Here is a 19,047-nt window from a genome sequence, read left to right as displayed (position 1 = left end):
AAGTAAACCAATAAAATCCTACTCATTAGACTAAAGGAGACAAAATTATGTCAACTTTTAAATTAAAACAGAGTTTTACCATGAGCCCACCATGGACACCACTGCCTCTGAGATTGGGGGCATATTCGGCCAAGTCCACGGAGCGCAGCCACTCCATCACTCGATGGTTGGTCCACTGCTGAACCTCTGATGGGGTGATGCTGTTCTATGGGAAAAAAGAACAGCCAAGAGCTTCAGTTGTTAACTATGGGACTTCAAATATTAAACCTGCATGTTCTGTCTAGAAAGTCTGTCCCAGGGAGCAGAGTTGCTCCACATCCCATTAAACGTTTAGAGAAAGGGTAGAAAGATGTCTGGTAATTTGAATTCTCTTTGAAAAAAAAAAATTATGTCACAAAGTTTCAAGCTTTCGTACATACTATTAAAGCAGTACTTTAAGAAAGGAAGTTTTTATAGTGATAGTTAACTCTCGCTTAAGGAGGCAAGAAAATAAAATACACTTAAGGAGGAGGGTAACTAGAAAACAACCCTTGGCTTCAGTTATGCAGGTAGAACCATCACAGCGTGAGCAGAAGGAATATAGGAAAACCAAGCCTAGGAAGTAAATGAGGCTGGATGCGAGGCTCTGGGGGAACCATAGAGGCCCTCCCTGCAGGCTCCAAGAAGAAACGGGTCTTAGTTTTGCACACATGGATGGTAACGTGCATGGAAAGTGCATGCTGTGTAATCCACAACCTTGGATGCTACCTCATCAGATGGCCGCCTCCGTAGACAGTTTGGTTCAAAGTTATTGATCCTCAGGACCTGGATGGCCCTTTTAATACTGAGATGATGCAGCACACTCACAACTTTCAAAGACAGTAAGTCATCCTACAGAAAAGAACAAAAAGTGGAGATTCTTGAGCAGGTGGACCTCCTTAGGGACATCTCAGAAAACGCTAGTCCAAGTAGAACAGCCCCTCTACCAAAAGGCCCCAGGGGCTTGTCAGTGTTTTGAAAGCTTTTATTTAGTAGCAGGACGATTTTCCTTTTCCAATCAAAATCTTCTCCAGGACCCTAATATGTTAAGAAAACCAAAATTAATGTTGTTTCATATGCAGCCAACTTCCATCTACTTCTCTCTCATCCAGACACTCTAAGATAGGATTGTGGGACCTCTATTTCTCTCTTTTCCAGACACTCAAAGATGGGATTGTTGGACCCGCATAACTCTGAAAAACAGTTTTATAAGTAATTGCCGGGTCACTACAAATGGTGATCTGCTTTGATAAAGCAGGTAGCTAAGAGCAATGTTTATTGATGATAGAGGCTTGCTTTTCTGGGCTAAGACACATCACAGTTTTGAGGAAAACCAGGAAATGGTCCAATAATACTATCCTCCCAGCCTCGAGAAATATCTAGTTCTAGATTACTAATGCTTTATATAGCAGACATTGTGAGAATTTTTGAAAAAACTATGTCAACCAATGTAAAGGTCTTAGTGAGAGTTGAGTGTAAAGAAATAAAGAAGTTATAAGTATCAACATTTATCACCAATCAATTCCTTCAAGGAATAACTTTCACCAGTCTGTAAATATTGGGCACATTTTAAACATACCAAACACACCAAAACAAATTATTTTAGAAGAAGGTGATTTGGGGGCAGTGTCAAGATAAGCACCAGTCTACTTCCAAACACACCCAGAAAATAAATAAGGAAAATATCAATTTTAGGCACACCTTATTGACAACATATTTTTTGTTAGAAAATTTTTAATTATAAAAATATTTTTAAATAAAATTATTAGGCAATAAGTTAAATCCTTAAAGGCTACTTACTAACTGAGCAAAAATTATTTCCTGAATTTTTTCTGGATTACCTTCTAAAAGGCAGTGCTTTTAAGTTACGAAGAACATTTATTTATTTTACTCTAAGATTGAGACACCCATTCAAAACATTTCCATGTGGGCTATTTCCAATTAACTAAAGCCTATCAGGTTTTTAAAAAATCTAAATATATAATGTATATAATATAGGTAAAATGTTAATTACTTTAAGGATTTTAAAAGTAGGAGCGATTTCATTTTTTAATCAAAACATTTTTTTTTGGATTTTTAAAAATCTTTTATTTTAGATTTTAGTAGTACAGAGTTCCATATACCTTCACCCAGCCTCCCCTAATGTTAATATCTTTTATAACTATGATATATTCATCAAAGCTAAGAAATTAACATAGACGTTAATAAAATTAAACTACAGGCTTTATTCAGATTTCACCAGTTTTTCCATGAAGGCCCTTTTTCTGTTCCAGGATCCAATCCAGGATACCACATTAAAACAGACTTTTTGTGACTTAGAACTTCTGGCATCTAATTTTCTAAAGTAATTTATTCTTTTATAGCCATGAAAGTTATACATATGTTTTTTATGATTTTAAACCTCAATTTGCTTCCATGGGAACTTTCTAATACTTAGATAGGTAGGAAAATATATACTGAATTTGCTTCAGGCAGAGCTGTGAACTATTAAAAGTAGGGATCTGGAAATAGGCTAGGCTCAAAAGCAGCAATATTTATACATTTAGGCTAGCCTTTCCACTACTTTCTAACTGTGGAGCTTGGTTAAGTTACCCAATTTCTTGATTCCTTTGTTTTCCCATCTAAAAACTGAAGATGATAAATAAGAGTGCTAACTCAAGGATTGCTGAGACTTGAGTATTAATATGAGTAAAGTGCTCGAAAGAGGGCCTGACACACAGCTAATGTGAGCGTTATTATATGTAGGTTTACATGATATGTGCACCAAGGTATGAACTCTGGTTCAGTCATAGAGAAGAAAACATATCCTATGAGCTAAACTCCAAATTTCGTTAATACTGAAAAATTCCTATTAAAGTTAACTGTTTGAAGCTTTCAACTTATTTAAAGGAGATGCTCGTGGTAGCTGAATCTATAGCCTAGCTCACAAAAGGCCATTTATATAAAACTATTTGAGGTAGAGCACAATAGTACTAGGACGCTAGAACATGTTCTCCTGGAATCCATCTCTCCCCACTGTTGTAAAGTAGGGGAAAGCCCTTCTACCCACTGGATGAAAGACTGAACATATGAAATAAATAATAATGAAAGAATCAGAGTGAAAGTCCATCCTTCCCTACTACTTCTTTACCCCAGGGACCACCAGCCCTAGCAGAACTGGGCTGAAATGAGGAGGGTGAGAGGGTTTCAGGTAACACTTCGCAAAAGTGGATGGGAAAGGAGAAGATGGCTTTTTGCCTTTTTCTAATTTTTCATGTCTCTGTGGATGTCAGGTCAGAAGGGTAGCCTTTTCTGAGCATCACTTCATATAGGAATATATAATGTAGAAATTGCCAGGGCTTCAAAACTCCACATTCTATTTTTTAAACATCTTTATAAGACATCATTCATACACCATAACGTTCACCTATTCAAAGTGTACACTACAACGTCCTCATTACTGAATATAGATAAAATCAACTTTCTGGACAGTTTAGTTTAAATTAGGTTTCATGTAGCTTAAACCAGAGTCTCAAATATTCCCAAGACTGTTGCAACCACGAAATCCTACAACTTCACCTTAACTGGAAATATTCCTGCCCCTCTCCTCAATTTAAACACCTTCAAACTCTGGGGGAATCATTGTGAAAACACTGTATTTTGCTAACTCTATGTATGTGTTTTTCAGAGAGAAATGATTTTACTTTCCCAAACCCCAGGAGTGAATCACTTACAACAGTCATGTAATGGAGCATTCGACCATCTACTCGTCCTTCATCAAACTGGGTCTTGTACTGGGGAAGACCAATATCATCCAACCATCCTAAAAGAGAGAAATCTGTGTCGTTAACGAGCCACAGAACACCTCTTCTTGTGGTTAGAAAGAAAAAGCAGCAATATTTATACATTTACGTACTTAGTTAGGAATTTAAGAATTTAAAACCTCTTACTAGTGACCCAGTTGAAATCCAGCTTTCCATGATTGGTTTCTTCTTCAGATCCCAGAGCTTGCAGTGCCAGCTGGAGTTTCTTTCGGTGAAGAGAATGCTTGATTCCAAGTTCCTGAAATAATAAACAGAAACACTGGCTTTATAATTCTGTCAACATGGGCTAGATGCCACTGGCAAAGGATACAAATTCCTCCAAAATGAAGATAGCATTAAAGAGCCAACAATTACATTAAATCAGAATACTAACTCAGGCTAGTATAATGTTGCTGAACAAAAGGCCCCTAAAAAGCCAAGACCATTGCAGTTAGTTTAATACTGTATTAGACATTCATGAGTATGCTCCTTCCTTTGCAAGACTGAAACTATAGGACAAACAATAGGAAATCTAACCTTATTTTGCACAAAATGTTAAATAATTGGGAAATAATTGAGAAGAATTGTTAAATAATGGAAGATAAAATGTAGGGCTCTTTTTTTTTCCTTTTGCAAAGTGAAGTTGAGCTGTATATGTTACATTGAGGAGATGGGCTAATCATAAGCTGCAAAATTATTTTGAGAAATTTGAGCTGAAGATTTACTATTAAGGCTATATAATTATTTTTCATTAAAATGCCTAGTGGCTGAAGTGTACCATAGGAATCGTTATGACCAAGTCCTTTCTTTTTCAGTCCTTGAGATAAAATAAGCATGAAACAGGAAACCCAGACTTTTCCAAGAATACTGAACCCATCCATTCCTCTTTCTGGAGTAGAAAACAATCATATACATTCATATTCTCTGTCTCTCTCTCTCAGTATCCATTGTGTAACCAAAATAGAGAAGCAGTTACCTTCTCTAGATCTTGTTGAGAAGCCTGCAAAAGTGTTTGGCCAGATGCAATCCAGTGCTTGCCAGAATTCAGGTAGGACCCCAAGCCTTGTTCCATAAGCCAACTGCAAACCTGCTCCTTGGTCCATTTGGCAAATGGCATATCTAAGTCACTACAGGAAAAGGAACAATTGCATGAAAAACAATTCAAAGCCAGTCCTGTGGCTTATCATCAAGGTTGAAGAACTATATATTAAATCGATATGGGAATTCCCTGGTGACACATATTTGACCATGGAAAGCTTAATCGTCAGAACATATTTGTAAGAGGAAGGGCCACTAGAGTTGAAAGTTACTTTGTCAGACCAGTCTTCCTTTCAAATGAAACCACAAAAGATTCAGCGTGATTTAGCAAAAACACATTCCGTAGAAGACTGAGTTAAACCAACAAGTCAAATCATTGTACTAGTTTCAATTGATGCTGTTTAAAGACTGAATTCTCAACAGAAAACACTAGGTCAGACTGAAAGAAACTCAAGTTAAACTTGAATTAACTTTAGCAGAATTAAGGTTTCTCTCTAGATGGTAAATCAATGAGAGGAGGGCAATATGCCATCACTGAGTATAGGAAAGTGTAATCAAAGCAAATTTCTGTTTTCTTTTACTTTGACATACACACAGTATTCTTGTTTGAAAAAGAAATGTGCAGATAAGCAAGACTTATTTTTTTTATGAGCACAAGGCAGTCCTCTACTGTGTATGAAGAGAACATATGGCAAATGAGACTGTTCGGTATTTGAAGAAGGCCAAAGAGAGTTTCCTTGTTGAAGAAACTTGTGCCCAGTCTTCTGCCTAGGTAGGACTATATTTAAAAGGTTTCTAGACCATTATCACTTTTAAAAGAATTAACATCAATTATTTGTGCTATATGTTTGCCAACCCCACTCTTTTTATGCTCAGTAGGTCAGTGCTGTAGTTCCAAACAAGCCCTGAACTATGATAAGGGTGTAGGGAAAGTTCTTAGAGTCTTAACAGATATAATATTACATAGTTCTGATAAATCCAAGAATTCTGATAGGATTTACATCTTTAAGTGCTTTCGCAGACTCCATTAGTTACTGATATTTATTGAACAGTTATTATTTGCCAGATACTTAACACATATTAACTCATTTAATCTTCACAACCACCTTTTGAGGTAGATACTAATTGTTCTATGAGAAACAGAGGCACAGAGCATGAAAATAATTGCTCAAGGTTGCCCAACTTGTAGGAAGTGGTAAGGCCAGAAATTAAATCCAAGCAGTCTGCCTCTAGAACCTACTCTTAAACACTACACTATTCCATCTTTGCAAGGCTATGTTTTAGAGTACTTGTAATTACTTCCTATGAAAATATAAGTCCAAGAGTCATTCTAGTACAGATGCTGCTGATATTTTAGCTCTGTCTTCTCACCTAGCTCATTTCTTCTGTACAGTTGTTTATCAATCATTGACAAATTACACTGCTTTAAAGGTTATAAACCCTTCCACTAGGCACGGAAGTAAGCAATGGATTCCATTCTGTAACCCAGGGACCATACTAACATTGCAGGTGCTCCCGAGGCACTGGTGCTTGGGTACAGATGCAAAAGTCCATTAATTTTGGCTGTTCTTACCTATTAGATTGTCCCAAATCTCGAGACCAACCCAATCGGGGCCCAGCAGTTGCCCTTGTCCCTCCTCTTTTGAATTCAGTTTCAGATATGTCATCTGGGTTGAAGGTAGTCGACTGACTTCTCCTAAGTCTGAACAGAAGATACAACACACATTGCCTTGTATTAGACCTGTATTGCCTTGTGTTTACACATATTGTAAAGTTAATCAGAACATTTTTAACTGGTGCATACATTTGAGCCACTCCTCTTTGTATGTAATTAGAATAGACATTTGGATTTAAACTTTGAGACCCGATTAATTAATGAATCCCAAATCACAAGCTTCCTTTCATAAGAGGCACACAGAAGCTTTACAATTTTGTACCCATTTTCAGCCAATTTTCCATTTATTCCTACATTAGAACAACATATAAGACAAAGTCCATTCCACTTGTTCACTCTACTACTTACTTTCCAAAGAGTTTCATGATGCCTCTGGACTTCTTTTTGGAATCTGGAGATGGTGGAGATATCTGGAAGGGACTGCCCCCTTGTGAATCTTTTGGCCGAGAAGATATACCAGCCAGATCTAAGTGTTCGGCTGTCTCCTTTTCTGTTTCAGCTATTCAAAGAACAGAATACAAACTTGATGAATTTTGAAATACGAAATGAACATGACTAGATGTTAACCTTCTTGGATTTAGCAACTGGTAAGAATTCCTCTTCTGTTCGTTTATAAATCAGTGATTTACAAAGAGCGCCCTGTGAATATTAAAAATGTACCAAAAATGTATGTTCTACTCTACAGTCTATTGTGTATAAAGTTAATTAACCTAGGAATTACAACCACTTTCAGATTTGAAGGTGTGATAGGATTGCCATATTCTTTCCTTGAGTGACTTGAAATGATAATGAAATTATTCTCAATCTTGCCGTACCACTTTGTACTGCTGACTTCCTCCTACATCCTTCAAAACGACCATCTCCTTTAGCTTCTTGTCATGACACTCTCCTCCATGAGCCCTCTAACAGTTCCTTCTTTGCTGGAGCACCCCTATTTTATCTTTTTCCTGAGCTCTGCTTCAACCCAAGATTCTGTTCTAAGTTCCCTCTGCAGGATCTCTTGAAAAGCTCGCCCACTCTATGCTCTGCACTAAATAATGCCCTCAATATTGATAAGCAGTTGGCATCAAACTCTAATCTTTCTCCTCAGCCTCAGTATCTGACTGCTGTATATAGTCCCAATTTGGTGGATTCAGAAACTCCATCCAATTTTCCTGAGAGTCTTCTCTTAAGTTTTCTTACTTAATATTGCATTAATATTAATTAATATTCTCCCTATACTCCATTTCAAACCCTTTGTCATTTTCTTTTCATTCCTTCTTCACCTTTGGCATTTACTTCAAATCAGTTACCAAGTTCTGGCAATTCTTTATTCAAGAAATTTATTAGTGTTTATAATCTGTTATGTCTTAGGCATTGAAAGAAGAGTGCACTGGATATAAATAAATTTTTCTTTTGATATAAAATTAGTGTCTGTTGATTTTGGCTTAAAAAAATAACATCCAAATTTGCTACTCCAGATTTCCAAGCATTAATTATTTTAGTTCTTTCAGCTGTTCTTCGATGGATGATCCCACGCTAGCAAACACAAGGACTGCTGTTTCTTCACTGTGAGATTTCACACTTTGTAGAGGAAAGTAAAAGTTGCACAAAAATCACAGGAACAGTGTCTTAGCAAGATATAAAGGTTGCAGAGGTTGACTTTTCTACAAAGCAGAGCTGTGGTTTTAGGTTATAGTAAGCAGCATTTGCCTCTTAGCACTGACAATACGTTTCTTCTAAGAAAGATGCCAAAATATTTAAAAATAGTTGTTTGGCTAGATCAGCTTATTTTATTCATCCAGTGTTCATTCTAGATATTTAAGTTTACGAAGTAAGAAAAGTCACCTTTGATGATCCACGGACTAGATATGTGGATATCCATACAAGGTAAGAGAATCCGTTAGGAAAATCCAAAGGAACATTTTCATTCGAACACTACAGCCATGAAGAGTATGGCTATCCCTGAAATGCTGCCTAGTCCACCTTCATTTTAAAAGTACTTCATTCTTATGTCTTTGTTTATTTTAAAAATTTATTTATTTAAATTAGTTTCAAATATACAGTACATTGGTTAAACATCTATATAGTTCATAAAATGATCCCCCCACCTCATTTTCATTTTGAGGATTTTTTTTCCTCCTCTATCCTGCCCTTTGAAGAGGAAAACTGAGCTCCTAAATCACTTTGGGGGTGATTCCTCAAATAACACATAAAGTTATGTCACTAAATGTTACCTCTATGTTTAAGGCAATAAATATCAGAAGAATGCTCCCCTAAGAGAAGTCTAAAAAATCATTTTCAATGTCTTCCACAGACCTCTCAATTTAGCTAAAAACATTTCTTTTTGGAGGCTGGGGAAAGAAAATGTAAACACAGAAAAGGAATGGCAAGGACATGGGAGTTAGTGTGAGAGGAACTGTGCTCAAGGGTGAAAGAATTTACAATGCCAGGACACTCCTGCCCTGCACTCAGAGCTACTTGCAAGGTGTCATTAGCATTGGGTAAAACAGCATTTATGCCTAGAAGCAAAGACTCTGCAGAGAGTCCTTCTTAGCAGAGGGTGGAAAGAACACTCTGGAATACAGAACTACATTTTTTTATTGCTGCCAGCTCGCTTTCTAGAGATCACAGATGCCAAGAGCAGGGATTAGCTCGGTTTGGAACGCAGCGCTGGCAAAGGTTGGCATGCAGGGGGTACGATACCTAAGGTGGGTGCACTGGCACTTCGTTTACGATCTTCAGATATCCCAACAACGCACACAATCACACGCAGCCCAATGGAGAGAACACAGGGGAATGACAAAATGAAACACAAATCAGACTCCTTCTCCCAAAATACACACAGTGGACAGGAAGGTAAGCATTGCACTGTGCTTCCAGCGTCGCACACAGGCTCCATTAGCTGCGTCAATATGGGGTTAATTTATCCACTTGAGAAATAGATGGGAAGCTGTTTATAATGAAGTTAGAGAGAATCAGGGTTTTAGGTCTTTCCTCTAAATTTACACCCCAGAACTGAGAGCAGAGTGAGAGTCTACACAGAGCTATCTTTACACCACTGAATTAAATCATGAAAGCATTTTTTACTTTGTCTCTAAGCCATTCACCTTCTTTTCTGAGAAACAGAAATGTATGTCAATAGATGAATAAGGAAAGGGAAGAGATTGATCTTTTCCTAATTCTAAAAGAATCAAGGCAAAGGCATTTGGGGCATACATACCCAAGTTTGGTGCACTTGCTGTCCTCTTGTTACTTTTTATTTTAAAAAAGCCACGGCCAAAGGAAGATCTGCCTTTACGAGTACCAAAGGGGTTGTCGTCCACGGAGGCATTGTGTCCTGGAGCTTTGGGAGGGAGGCCCTGAAACGGGCTGCTTGCTTCTGGAGCTTTGTCCTGAGAGAGAAGTAAAAGTAATTGAAACGCAGCACTAATGCTCACAATTTTCAGTACATGCCAGGTGCAATACTAAATATGCACGTGATTTTATTTAAAAGAATAACTGAACTAACATATTGATTATGAATATCAAGTGCCATATTAGAAGTTTAAAAAGTCAATTCTAAAAGCTACTTAAGAAACAACAACAGCAACAACAAAAACAAGTTCGCCACTAACCTATAATCCATGTGTTTAGGACTTTAAATATTAGGATAGATATAGAAAGTCTCAAACTCTATTTGTCTCATCTCCCCAAAGACATAGAGAAAAAAAATTATAGTAGCAGTAGATTTCTTATTTTTCTAACAGTTATGACATGGATTTGGCTATAACAGAGTTCACATTTTTTATAACTACATTAATGGAAGCCCAATATAATACAATTATTCTACAAAGTAGACATTAGCCCCAAGCTCCTATACCAGCAGTATAATGAGATTCTACTCCAATTATTTTAAGTATTCTCCTCAAAGAATTAATAATAAAATGAAAGCATAATCAGCAACTGTTTAAAATATTTTTTGAAATTGGATTCTGGGCTATCTTTGTATCTTGCCTGTAAGTTACCAAACACGGACCACCAATTTTCAAAGACATACATTCAGATATACTTAATATTAAAACCCAACTTGCTATAATTAAATTTTTCTTGGCTGATTCAGAAGCTACTTCCGATTTCTACAGTATTTCAAGGTCCTTATCAAAAACTTCATTTGTGATTAAATTATGCTTTTAAATACTGCTTATCTTTTTTAGCTTTTTCATTATTTGAATAGGCAATTATAGTAACATGGTCTTGTTATAAAGTTTCAGTATTATGCAATGATGCTTTTGTTTGGATGTTCTCAATTCTCTAACATCTCTTGCTCTGTTTCTTTTTTTTGTGGAGGTGAAGGGAAGGGTGAGGGGATATAGGCTTTTAAGGTAGTTCTTTTACTTTATGTATCTACTACTCATAGCAATTAAAAGCTTATGGATGCCATAACTTAGTGGCACTATTATCTATGTCTTAACACTGATGTCAAGATCATTCAGCTCTTGAGCTGGCAAGACAAAAAGAACAGAGGATGACTTTAATCACAGCTGTGTCCACTGTGCTTCATCAGTTATACCTACATTATGGCTCAAGGCACTGAGACCCAACAGTCAAGGGACTGCATCTGGAAGTAGCCTGACTACCAGACTGAAATCTTTTCAAAGTTAATGATCAAATATCAGAGGAAAGAAGAATCTGAGCCCATGAGTCAATGATGTCTTTAAAATAGCAAAATGTTTGCTATGGTTGTATAAAAGAAGCTGCTGGTGATCTCAGAAAGGCTTTCTGTGAGGTTGAAGGGATTCCAGTCACAGTCATTAGAATGTCACACTGTATGACTGAGTCTTATTTCTGTTTTATAACTTATGGAGGTAAAATTCATATTACATAAAAGTAACTATCCTGAAGGGAATAATTCACTGGCATTTAGTACATTCACAATGTTGTGCAACAACTACCTCTATCTAGTTCCAAAATACATCCACCATTCTAAAGTAAAACCCCTTAACCATTAAGCGGTTTCTCCCCATTTCACCCTCCTCCACCCCGGCAACCACCAATCTAAATCTGTCTCTATGAATTTATCTACTCTGGATATTTCACATTAATGGAATCATATAAATGGGACCCTTTGTGTCTGGCATCTTTCATTTAGCATGTTTCTGAGAGTTTTGGTTTATTGGAGGCATTTAAGCAATCCTATGTATTAGAAATCTAAAACATTTTTACATTGTAATCTGAAAATAAAAATTACCTCTGAAGGCTTCTGAACAGACTCCTTTTCCTGTTCAAAACAACAATATTGAAGGTTGTTACAGCAAGCTATTTATTCAGAATTTATCACATAAAATTCCATAAATTTACATATACTTCCAAGCTACACAATCTCAGTTTCATTCATTTTCGACAATGCTTTATTAAAGCCTCTATTTTTGGTTTTACATACTACTTTCAATCTTTCATATCATACTTCTTGATATTTATCCTTAACCGTGGTCTCTAATAATTTTCCATTAGAGAAACCGCAAGTTCTTCTGACGAGTTTTATTTGCAAAATGAGAAAAGATGAAGATCTCTAAATAGTTTCTCTCAGGGTAACAGACATGAAAAACACAGAACCAACCCCATCCAATGACTCTTTCTTCAGATTGCCCAAGCTGTTAGACTTCTGCAGACTTGAGGTTCTAAAAATAAGAACAAAAATAATTAGAATTAATAATAAGTGGCTCTGGTGCCACTGTTAAGTAGAATATCTTGGAAAGAAACTAAAATTGTGCGTGGGTTGAATCTTGGTCATAAAAGAAAATCTGGATTCAGGCAGTCACTTATGTGCTTAAGCGAATTATAACATTTAGTTCTTTTAAAAGCAGGGGTGGTTAAGTGTCCTGCCAATAACTCTAAATGTTCTGCACATGTTAGAGTAGCTGGAAAAATACTTAGGAATATCCTTGCGATGTCAATATTTAAAAATTTAAACCAGTGTTTTCCATGGTCTAGTGCTAGATCCTCTGCATGTATATATATTTACACTAGGAACGTTTAAAATACTCATGTACTATTTTTATGTAATCCTTCTTATTAAAATAAAGAATAAAAATTTAATTTTCAATTCACAAAGAAATTAATTTTATGAGTCTGGCAAAGCACTTCAATTTATTATTCTGATCAAAGAATAATAGAAGAATCCCTATTGCTGCCCATAATAATTCATTTGCTATCCTAGTGAAGGCAAGGTGCCGCTGTAAACATCCAGAGACTTTCTCTTTCACATAATTAGCATTTAATTTTATAGGGCTGGTCTCACCCAAAATCTGAAGGTGGGAATATGTGACCAGTTTAAAGAAAAAGAAAAAAGTAATACCTTTGTTCTAAGAAACAGAATAATATAAATATACAAACTTTTAAAAGGCATTTCTCATGTATTTATGTGTAAATAAGTTGTTAGAATACGAAATAAAGTAAAAGATAATGGTGAGAAAAGATCTCATCTTTGAGTACTGCTCTAAAAAAAGATTTTCCTAATTTAATCCAGACTTTAACTTGGATAAACATGGATATTAGGTCAGTTTATTAACTTGAAAGTACAAAAAACCATTGCAGCCTTTCTAGCCATCACATCAGCCTCTGTGATTCTTTTCTGTAAGATTCAAAACATATCGGCACAAAAATAAAATTAAAAGCACGAACTTTAAATGAAACCAGTGAAGGCTGAAGAGCTACAGAAACTTGGCACGAGACAATGATAAATGAGCAAATATTTCTTTGTAAACTTACAACCCTCACCTCCACCCCAACTCAATCATTACAGCTGCATTAATTTATTGCGGCCTCATAATCATTCACTTATAATACTGGTTATTGTTAGTTTAACAGAAGCTTAGTCTCTCCCAAGTTATCAATCACATTTTCAACATTCAATAAACTGTAACTTACGAAAGACTGTCACACAGTTGGGTTTCAGAAGCAGCACCAAGGATCATTTTTCCATCACTAAAATGAGAAAAGAAAAAAAAATTATGAACTTCATGAAGACAAGGCCATATATATTCTAAGTGAACTGAATTGTCAAAAACAAACAACTGTGCAAGGAAAGCCATTTCTTTCTCTTCTTTGATTTTAATTTTATTTTTCTAATTGTAAGAATAGGCAATTAATTTGAGATTATGTTCCCCATAATTCTATTTGCCTATGGAGAAACTATCGTATCAGTGTCCTGTCTCCTTCAGAGCTATTGTCCAAATAGCCTCAGGCACATGACTGGTCTCTATACTGCTTGCAACACTTTGATGACCACCTATGATCTAGAATATAAAACCCAAGTTCCCTAAAATCCCTCTCTAACCTGACCACCACTTCTCTCCAGCCTCATTTCCAACTTCTTTCAGTTTCACACCTTTTATTTCAATAATACAGAACTGGGTATGGGGGTTCCCTGGCACACATTTAGCTGTTTCTTGCTCTCTGGGTAAAAAAATTGTGTCTATAAATATGTGCAATGCAGCCTTGCTTTTGGTTGATCTACTTTTATAAAAAGTTATATTGCAACATTAGGTCATAAATGACATACTTTTCTTCAAACGAAGTCTCTGGCTTAGGAGGCAATTTTCCTTTTTCAGAAGTTTCCAAGCCTTTAGATGAAGGGATTGAAACTTGCAAGATGCTGGTGTGGAACTGTAGTATAAGAATAAAAAGTCAAAAATTAATCCATTGAACAAACAAAACACAAGCCACAGAGTAACAAAAATTAAATAAGACAATTAAATGGTCTATCAATAAAATTTCATATACCTGTGTTCAGAACTCTATTCTTATATCTATAAAATGGTTTTAAGATAAATATCTAGAAGTATTAATCAGAGAAAACATACCAGAGAGAGGTAATCTTTGAACTTGGTTCTAAATAAGACACTGAATATTGTGAATAAAACATAATAAATACCATTAAATAAGTTAATAGTAAATTCTAACAAGTTTAAGTCCTGGTGGAGATCTTGGTTCTGACACATTTGCCTAACTGACCGTAAGTGACCTTAGGCAAATTACTTAACTAGAAATCGTTTTTCTCCCTTGAAAAATGAAAATGACACAGCCTCCATTACAGGATTGCAATGAATTATGATGAGATATGGGTGAAGCAAACAAAGTACTTTATAAACAAAGTACTATTTCACTTTAATTTCTACCACTTGTCTAAAACAGAATTTTGGTCAACCAGTTAATTATTATTTTGTATGTGAACAAGTTGACTAACTGCAATGAACAGAATTGATGAAAAGTATAATTAAAATAACTTATAATGTACTCTGTGGCTATACCCCTTAAACACTTTGCTTAATAATAACAATATTATAGCAACAACAAAAAAAAATGCAGGCTGTACTTCCCTAAACAAATGCCTAGTATACTCTAAGGATGGACTCTGTGAAAGAATTTTTATACTCTGGTTTTCAATAATTTCTGACAACCATAGAGCAGTTAGATTGTGGGCCACACCATGAACAAATAAATGAAACACTTTAAAAAATATTCCAGTAAAAAAATAAACAAAACTCACCTCCAAAAGTTGACTCACTTCTGCAAGTCGAGCAATCCGTGATTCACTTTTGGAAGTCAGCAAACACACGAGAGAACACACTTCCAAATACCAATCAATCAACAGTCTCAAATTCATAACCATATACGGCTGATGTCAACTCACTCTTGCTTCTGAGAGTCCACCAATCCCTGAGCCCCAAGCATCTTTAAAAACCCTATTTATGATCAGCTTGAAGAGAATGTCCTTGACCACCGAAGTTCACCTACTTAAGTAAGCGATAAACTCCATAACGAGATTGGGCCCACGATGGAGTAGCTCATGCTAAGCTCCATGTATGTCAGTACCTGCTCGCTCCTCCAAGTTACCTAACCCGGCTCCAAGCCTTCCCTTTGATCCAGGTAAGGAGAATCAGAAAATGCTAAATATGATTTTCATGTCTGTTTCTGCTCCCTTCTACCAAAAAAAAAAAAAAAAAAAAAGTCTTTTATTTTGAAGAGCTTTTCATATCTCCTTTCTATCTCCTAGACTGGATGCTGCTCGACTCATGACTTGCTAAATAAAGTCAATAAGATTTTTAAAATCTACTCAGTTAAAATCTGTTCTTTAACAAGTCATATAATTATAAAACAGGAGATTATTTCAATATCTTTATTTCTTTTTTTTCCAGTTTGAATCTTTGATTCATCCTGGGTAACTTATTTAGACATTATCCCTGTTTCCTGAAGTTTATGGATCTTATTGGGTTCCTAATCATAGAAGAAAAACAGCTTGACCGGCAAATCGATTTCCTTGATTTCCTTTTTTTAAAGGATTTGAGATTGTCTGGGTGTATCCTACATATAACAGCAGCCTCTCTGTAAATGCAACACACTCATTGGCTATCAAATATAATTTTTCCCTTGAGTATAGATATATATTTAACAATTAGGGTATTTTTTTTCCTTTGAAGTATTTCTATTCCTTAACTAAATCTGTAAGGGGTTTTTCCTTCCAATTTTATTGAGACATAACTGACATGCAGCACTGCATAAGTTTAAGGTGTACAGCATAATGACTTGACTTACATATATTATGAAATGATTACCACAGTAAGTTAGTTAACATCCATCACCTCGTATAAATTAAAAAAAAAAAAAATGTTTTTTTCCTTGTGATGAAAACTTTTAGGATGTACTCTTAACAACTTTCATATATGCTATACAACAGTATTAAATAGTCGTCACGTGGCATATTGTATCTCAGTACTTATTTTATCTTATTAATGGAAATTGGTGCCTTTTGACCATCTTCCTCCAATCTCCCCACCCACTGATTTCTTGTTAATGACATATTTGAGCCCTCTCTTACATTTAAGGGAAATGTTAATTGCTTTCTCCTTGAACTCATTTCCATTCAATTCAAATTTCATTGGATTTCTAATCATAGAAGAAAAACAGCTTGACCGGCAAATCGATTTCCTTGATTTCCTTTTTTTAAAGGATTTGAGATTGTCTGGGTGTATCCTACATATAACAGTAGCCTCTCTGTAAATGCAACACACTCATTGGCTATCAAATATAATTTTTCCCTTGAGTATAGATATATATTTAACAATTAGGGTATTTTTTTTCCTTTGAAGTATTTCTATTCCTTAACTAAATCTGTAAGGGGTTTTTCCTTCCAATTTTATTGAGACATAACTGACATGCAGCACTGCATAAGTTTAAGGTGTACAGCATAATGACTTGACTTACATATATTATGAAATGATTACCACAGTAAGTTAGTTAACATCCATCACCTCGTATAAATTAAAAAAAAAAAAAAAAAATGTTTTTTTCCTTGCGATGAAAACTTTTAGGATGTACTCTTAACAACTTTCATATATGCTATACAACAATATTAAATAGTCGTCACGTGGCATATTGTATCTCAGTACTTATTTTATCTTATTAATGGAAATTGGTGCCTTTTGACCATCTTCCTCCAATCTCCCCACCCACTGATTTCTTGTTAATGACATATTTGAGCCCTCTCTTACATTTAAGGGAAATGTTAATTGCTTTCTCCTTGAACTCATTTCCATTCAATTCAAATTTCATTGGATTTCTAATCATAGAAGAAAACTCATTTCCATTTTCATTCGATTCAAATTTCATTTTCTCATTGTGTAATTAGCAGCAACATACATAAAAAGTAAAGACGCCATTTGGTTTCTTCTCACTACCAATAGTAAAATGTTAGAAAGAACCAAAGAAGGAACTGTTAAATAAAAAGAAGCCAGGTTCATTTCATTCAAGAACAAAACTACATCCCATTCCTAGTCTCCCTAGACAGCACGTTACAACATAATTAAAAAATGGTTTCAGGGTGCTATCAGGAAAACAGTCTTAAAGCCATGTGTGTGGCTTTGTTAAGACCTCAGGACAATGTAAGGTGGTGCTGTCTCATCGAATCCTTCAAGGAGAGGGGATTAAGAAGTACAAATTGGCAGTTACAAAATAGTCACGGGGATATAAAATACGGTAAAGGAAATATATGAACTAATAATATTGTAATTACTATGTATGCTGTCAAGTGGTTACTAGACTTCTGGGGGATCACCTCGCAAATTACATAAATGTCTAACCACTACACTATATACCTGAAACTAATATAATGCTGTCAACTGTAATTTAAAAAATTTTAAATAAAAAACTAAAAATAAAGGAATATCCTACAAGGAAAGAGAGGATCAAAGAAGGAACTGTTAAATAAGGTAGAGAAGGACTTATTTTGAAGGCATTTGGGGATATGCTTTTATCTAATAGAAGGAACTACAAATTGATAAGAAATCTAAATGTTTAAAATATTATACCAAATTAAACTAAAAGGAACGGTAATCACAGAAAATGAAAAGGCAGCTTTGGATCTATATGGACACTTATACTGAAAACTGCTATCTGCAAATATGGGCTTCTTCTAATGGAAAAGGATGACTCAGAAAGACCAAGAGCCCAGAGGACTGAGCCCTACCCTAATAAAAGAACTGACGCAATGTGCCTGGCTGGATTTTGTAATTGCTACAGACTAGTGACACCTGTGCATCTTTTGTTTTTCCTCTTTTTTTAATGAGAGTGCCTACAGCAGTTATGTTATACCTATCCCACTATTTTATGTCAGGTGCATGGGGGACAGACCGCTCGTTTCTTAAGTTCCCCTTAAGTTCCCGGCTCTTAAAATTGAATGGAATGGTATTCAAGAAGCTGTGCCCAAGAAAATGCACCTGAGGAGCTTCACGTGCATCTTGACCTGATATGGATGACAAGTTCCTGGGATGCTGATACCTAATTGGAATGAGACTGAGGGGTCTTCAGAGAGGGGATGGGTGTATCTTGCATGGGAGAGAGATGTAAACTGTTGTAGCCCGAGTGGAGGAGTAGATTTAGTTCCCAAATATGGTTGCACCAATATATCCCTTCCCACATGTTCCTACAATATGATACTGCCACTTGTCCATCAAGAGGTAAGGCCTATGTTCCCTCTTTGTGAGTCTGGATAGGCCTGTGACTACAGGAAAAGAGATGCTATGTAACTTCTGAGACATGTCATAAAAGGTGATAAAATCTGCTTAGTCCTCTTCTTGGAATGCTCCTCCTCAGGGGCTAGCCACCATACTGTGAGGAAGCCAAGCAGGCACATACAGTATAGTTCCACCAGGTCCCAGCCAACAGCCAGGCCCAACCACCAGACAGATGAACGAGCAGGCTGCAGATGACTCAAGCCCCCAGCCTTCATGCCACTCCAGCTGCTGCCAAGTGGAGCAGAGAGAGATGTTCCTGCTGAGCCCTGCCCAAATGACAGATTGGTCAGCAAAAATAAATGTCATCATTCAAGCCACAGAGTTTTGGGGTGGTGTACAATAGATAACGGAAGTAGTATTGGTGGCTGTTTGATGTGAAAGTAAACGAATTTAAGACTTTTATTCTGAACCTCCGGTTGCTTCTTCCAAATCTAAAGAAGTCAGAGGGGAATTCTATTCCATCATCTTTTAGAGTCACGATCAGAAGTGACTAAAATCAATT

At 36.0% G+C, this 19,047-nt stretch overlaps 1 protein-coding gene across 16 annotated transcripts in view; it reads right to left on the bottom strand.

Moving 5' to 3' along the window:
* Positions 1-19,047, bottom strand: part of PPFIBP1 (PPFIA binding protein 1) — a 154,918-nt gene that overhangs the window by 4,920 nt on the left and 130,951 nt on the right. For 14 of the 16 annotated variants that reach the window (XM_023532374.1, XM_011363095.2, XM_011363100.2 and 11 more), the window contains 13 exons: positions 14,036-14,139; positions 13,402-13,458; positions 12,092-12,152; positions 11,723-11,752; positions 9,716-9,887; positions 9,199-9,231; positions 6,862-7,012; positions 6,412-6,540; positions 4,777-4,927; positions 3,948-4,059; positions 3,732-3,820; positions 748-870; positions 80-205 (listed from right to left, as the gene is read on the bottom strand). In XM_023532374.1, coding sequence (XP_023388142.1) covers positions 80-205; positions 748-870; positions 3,732-3,820; positions 3,948-4,059; positions 4,777-4,927; positions 6,412-6,540; positions 6,862-7,012; positions 9,199-9,231; positions 9,716-9,887; positions 11,723-11,752; positions 12,092-12,152; positions 13,402-13,458; positions 14,036-14,139 — 1,338 coding nt within the window. The remainder of the gene's footprint in view (positions 1-79; positions 206-747; positions 871-3,731; positions 3,821-3,947; positions 4,060-4,776; positions 4,928-6,411; positions 6,541-6,861; positions 7,013-9,198; positions 9,232-9,715; positions 9,888-11,722; positions 11,753-12,091; positions 12,153-13,401; positions 13,459-14,035; positions 14,140-19,047) is intronic. The other 2 variants (XM_011363104.2, XM_011363105.2) reach the window with 1 other exon arrangement.

This window comes from Pteropus vampyrus, unplaced genomic scaffold, assembly GCF_000151845.1.
Source record: "Pteropus vampyrus isolate Shadow unplaced genomic scaffold, Pvam_2.0 Scaffold82, whole genome shotgun sequence".
Classification (NCBI taxonomy): Eukaryota; Metazoa; Chordata; class Mammalia; order Chiroptera; family Pteropodidae; genus Pteropus; species Pteropus vampyrus.
Note: the sequence above shows the minus strand (reverse complement) of the source record. Positions and strands in the feature narration are given on the sequence as shown.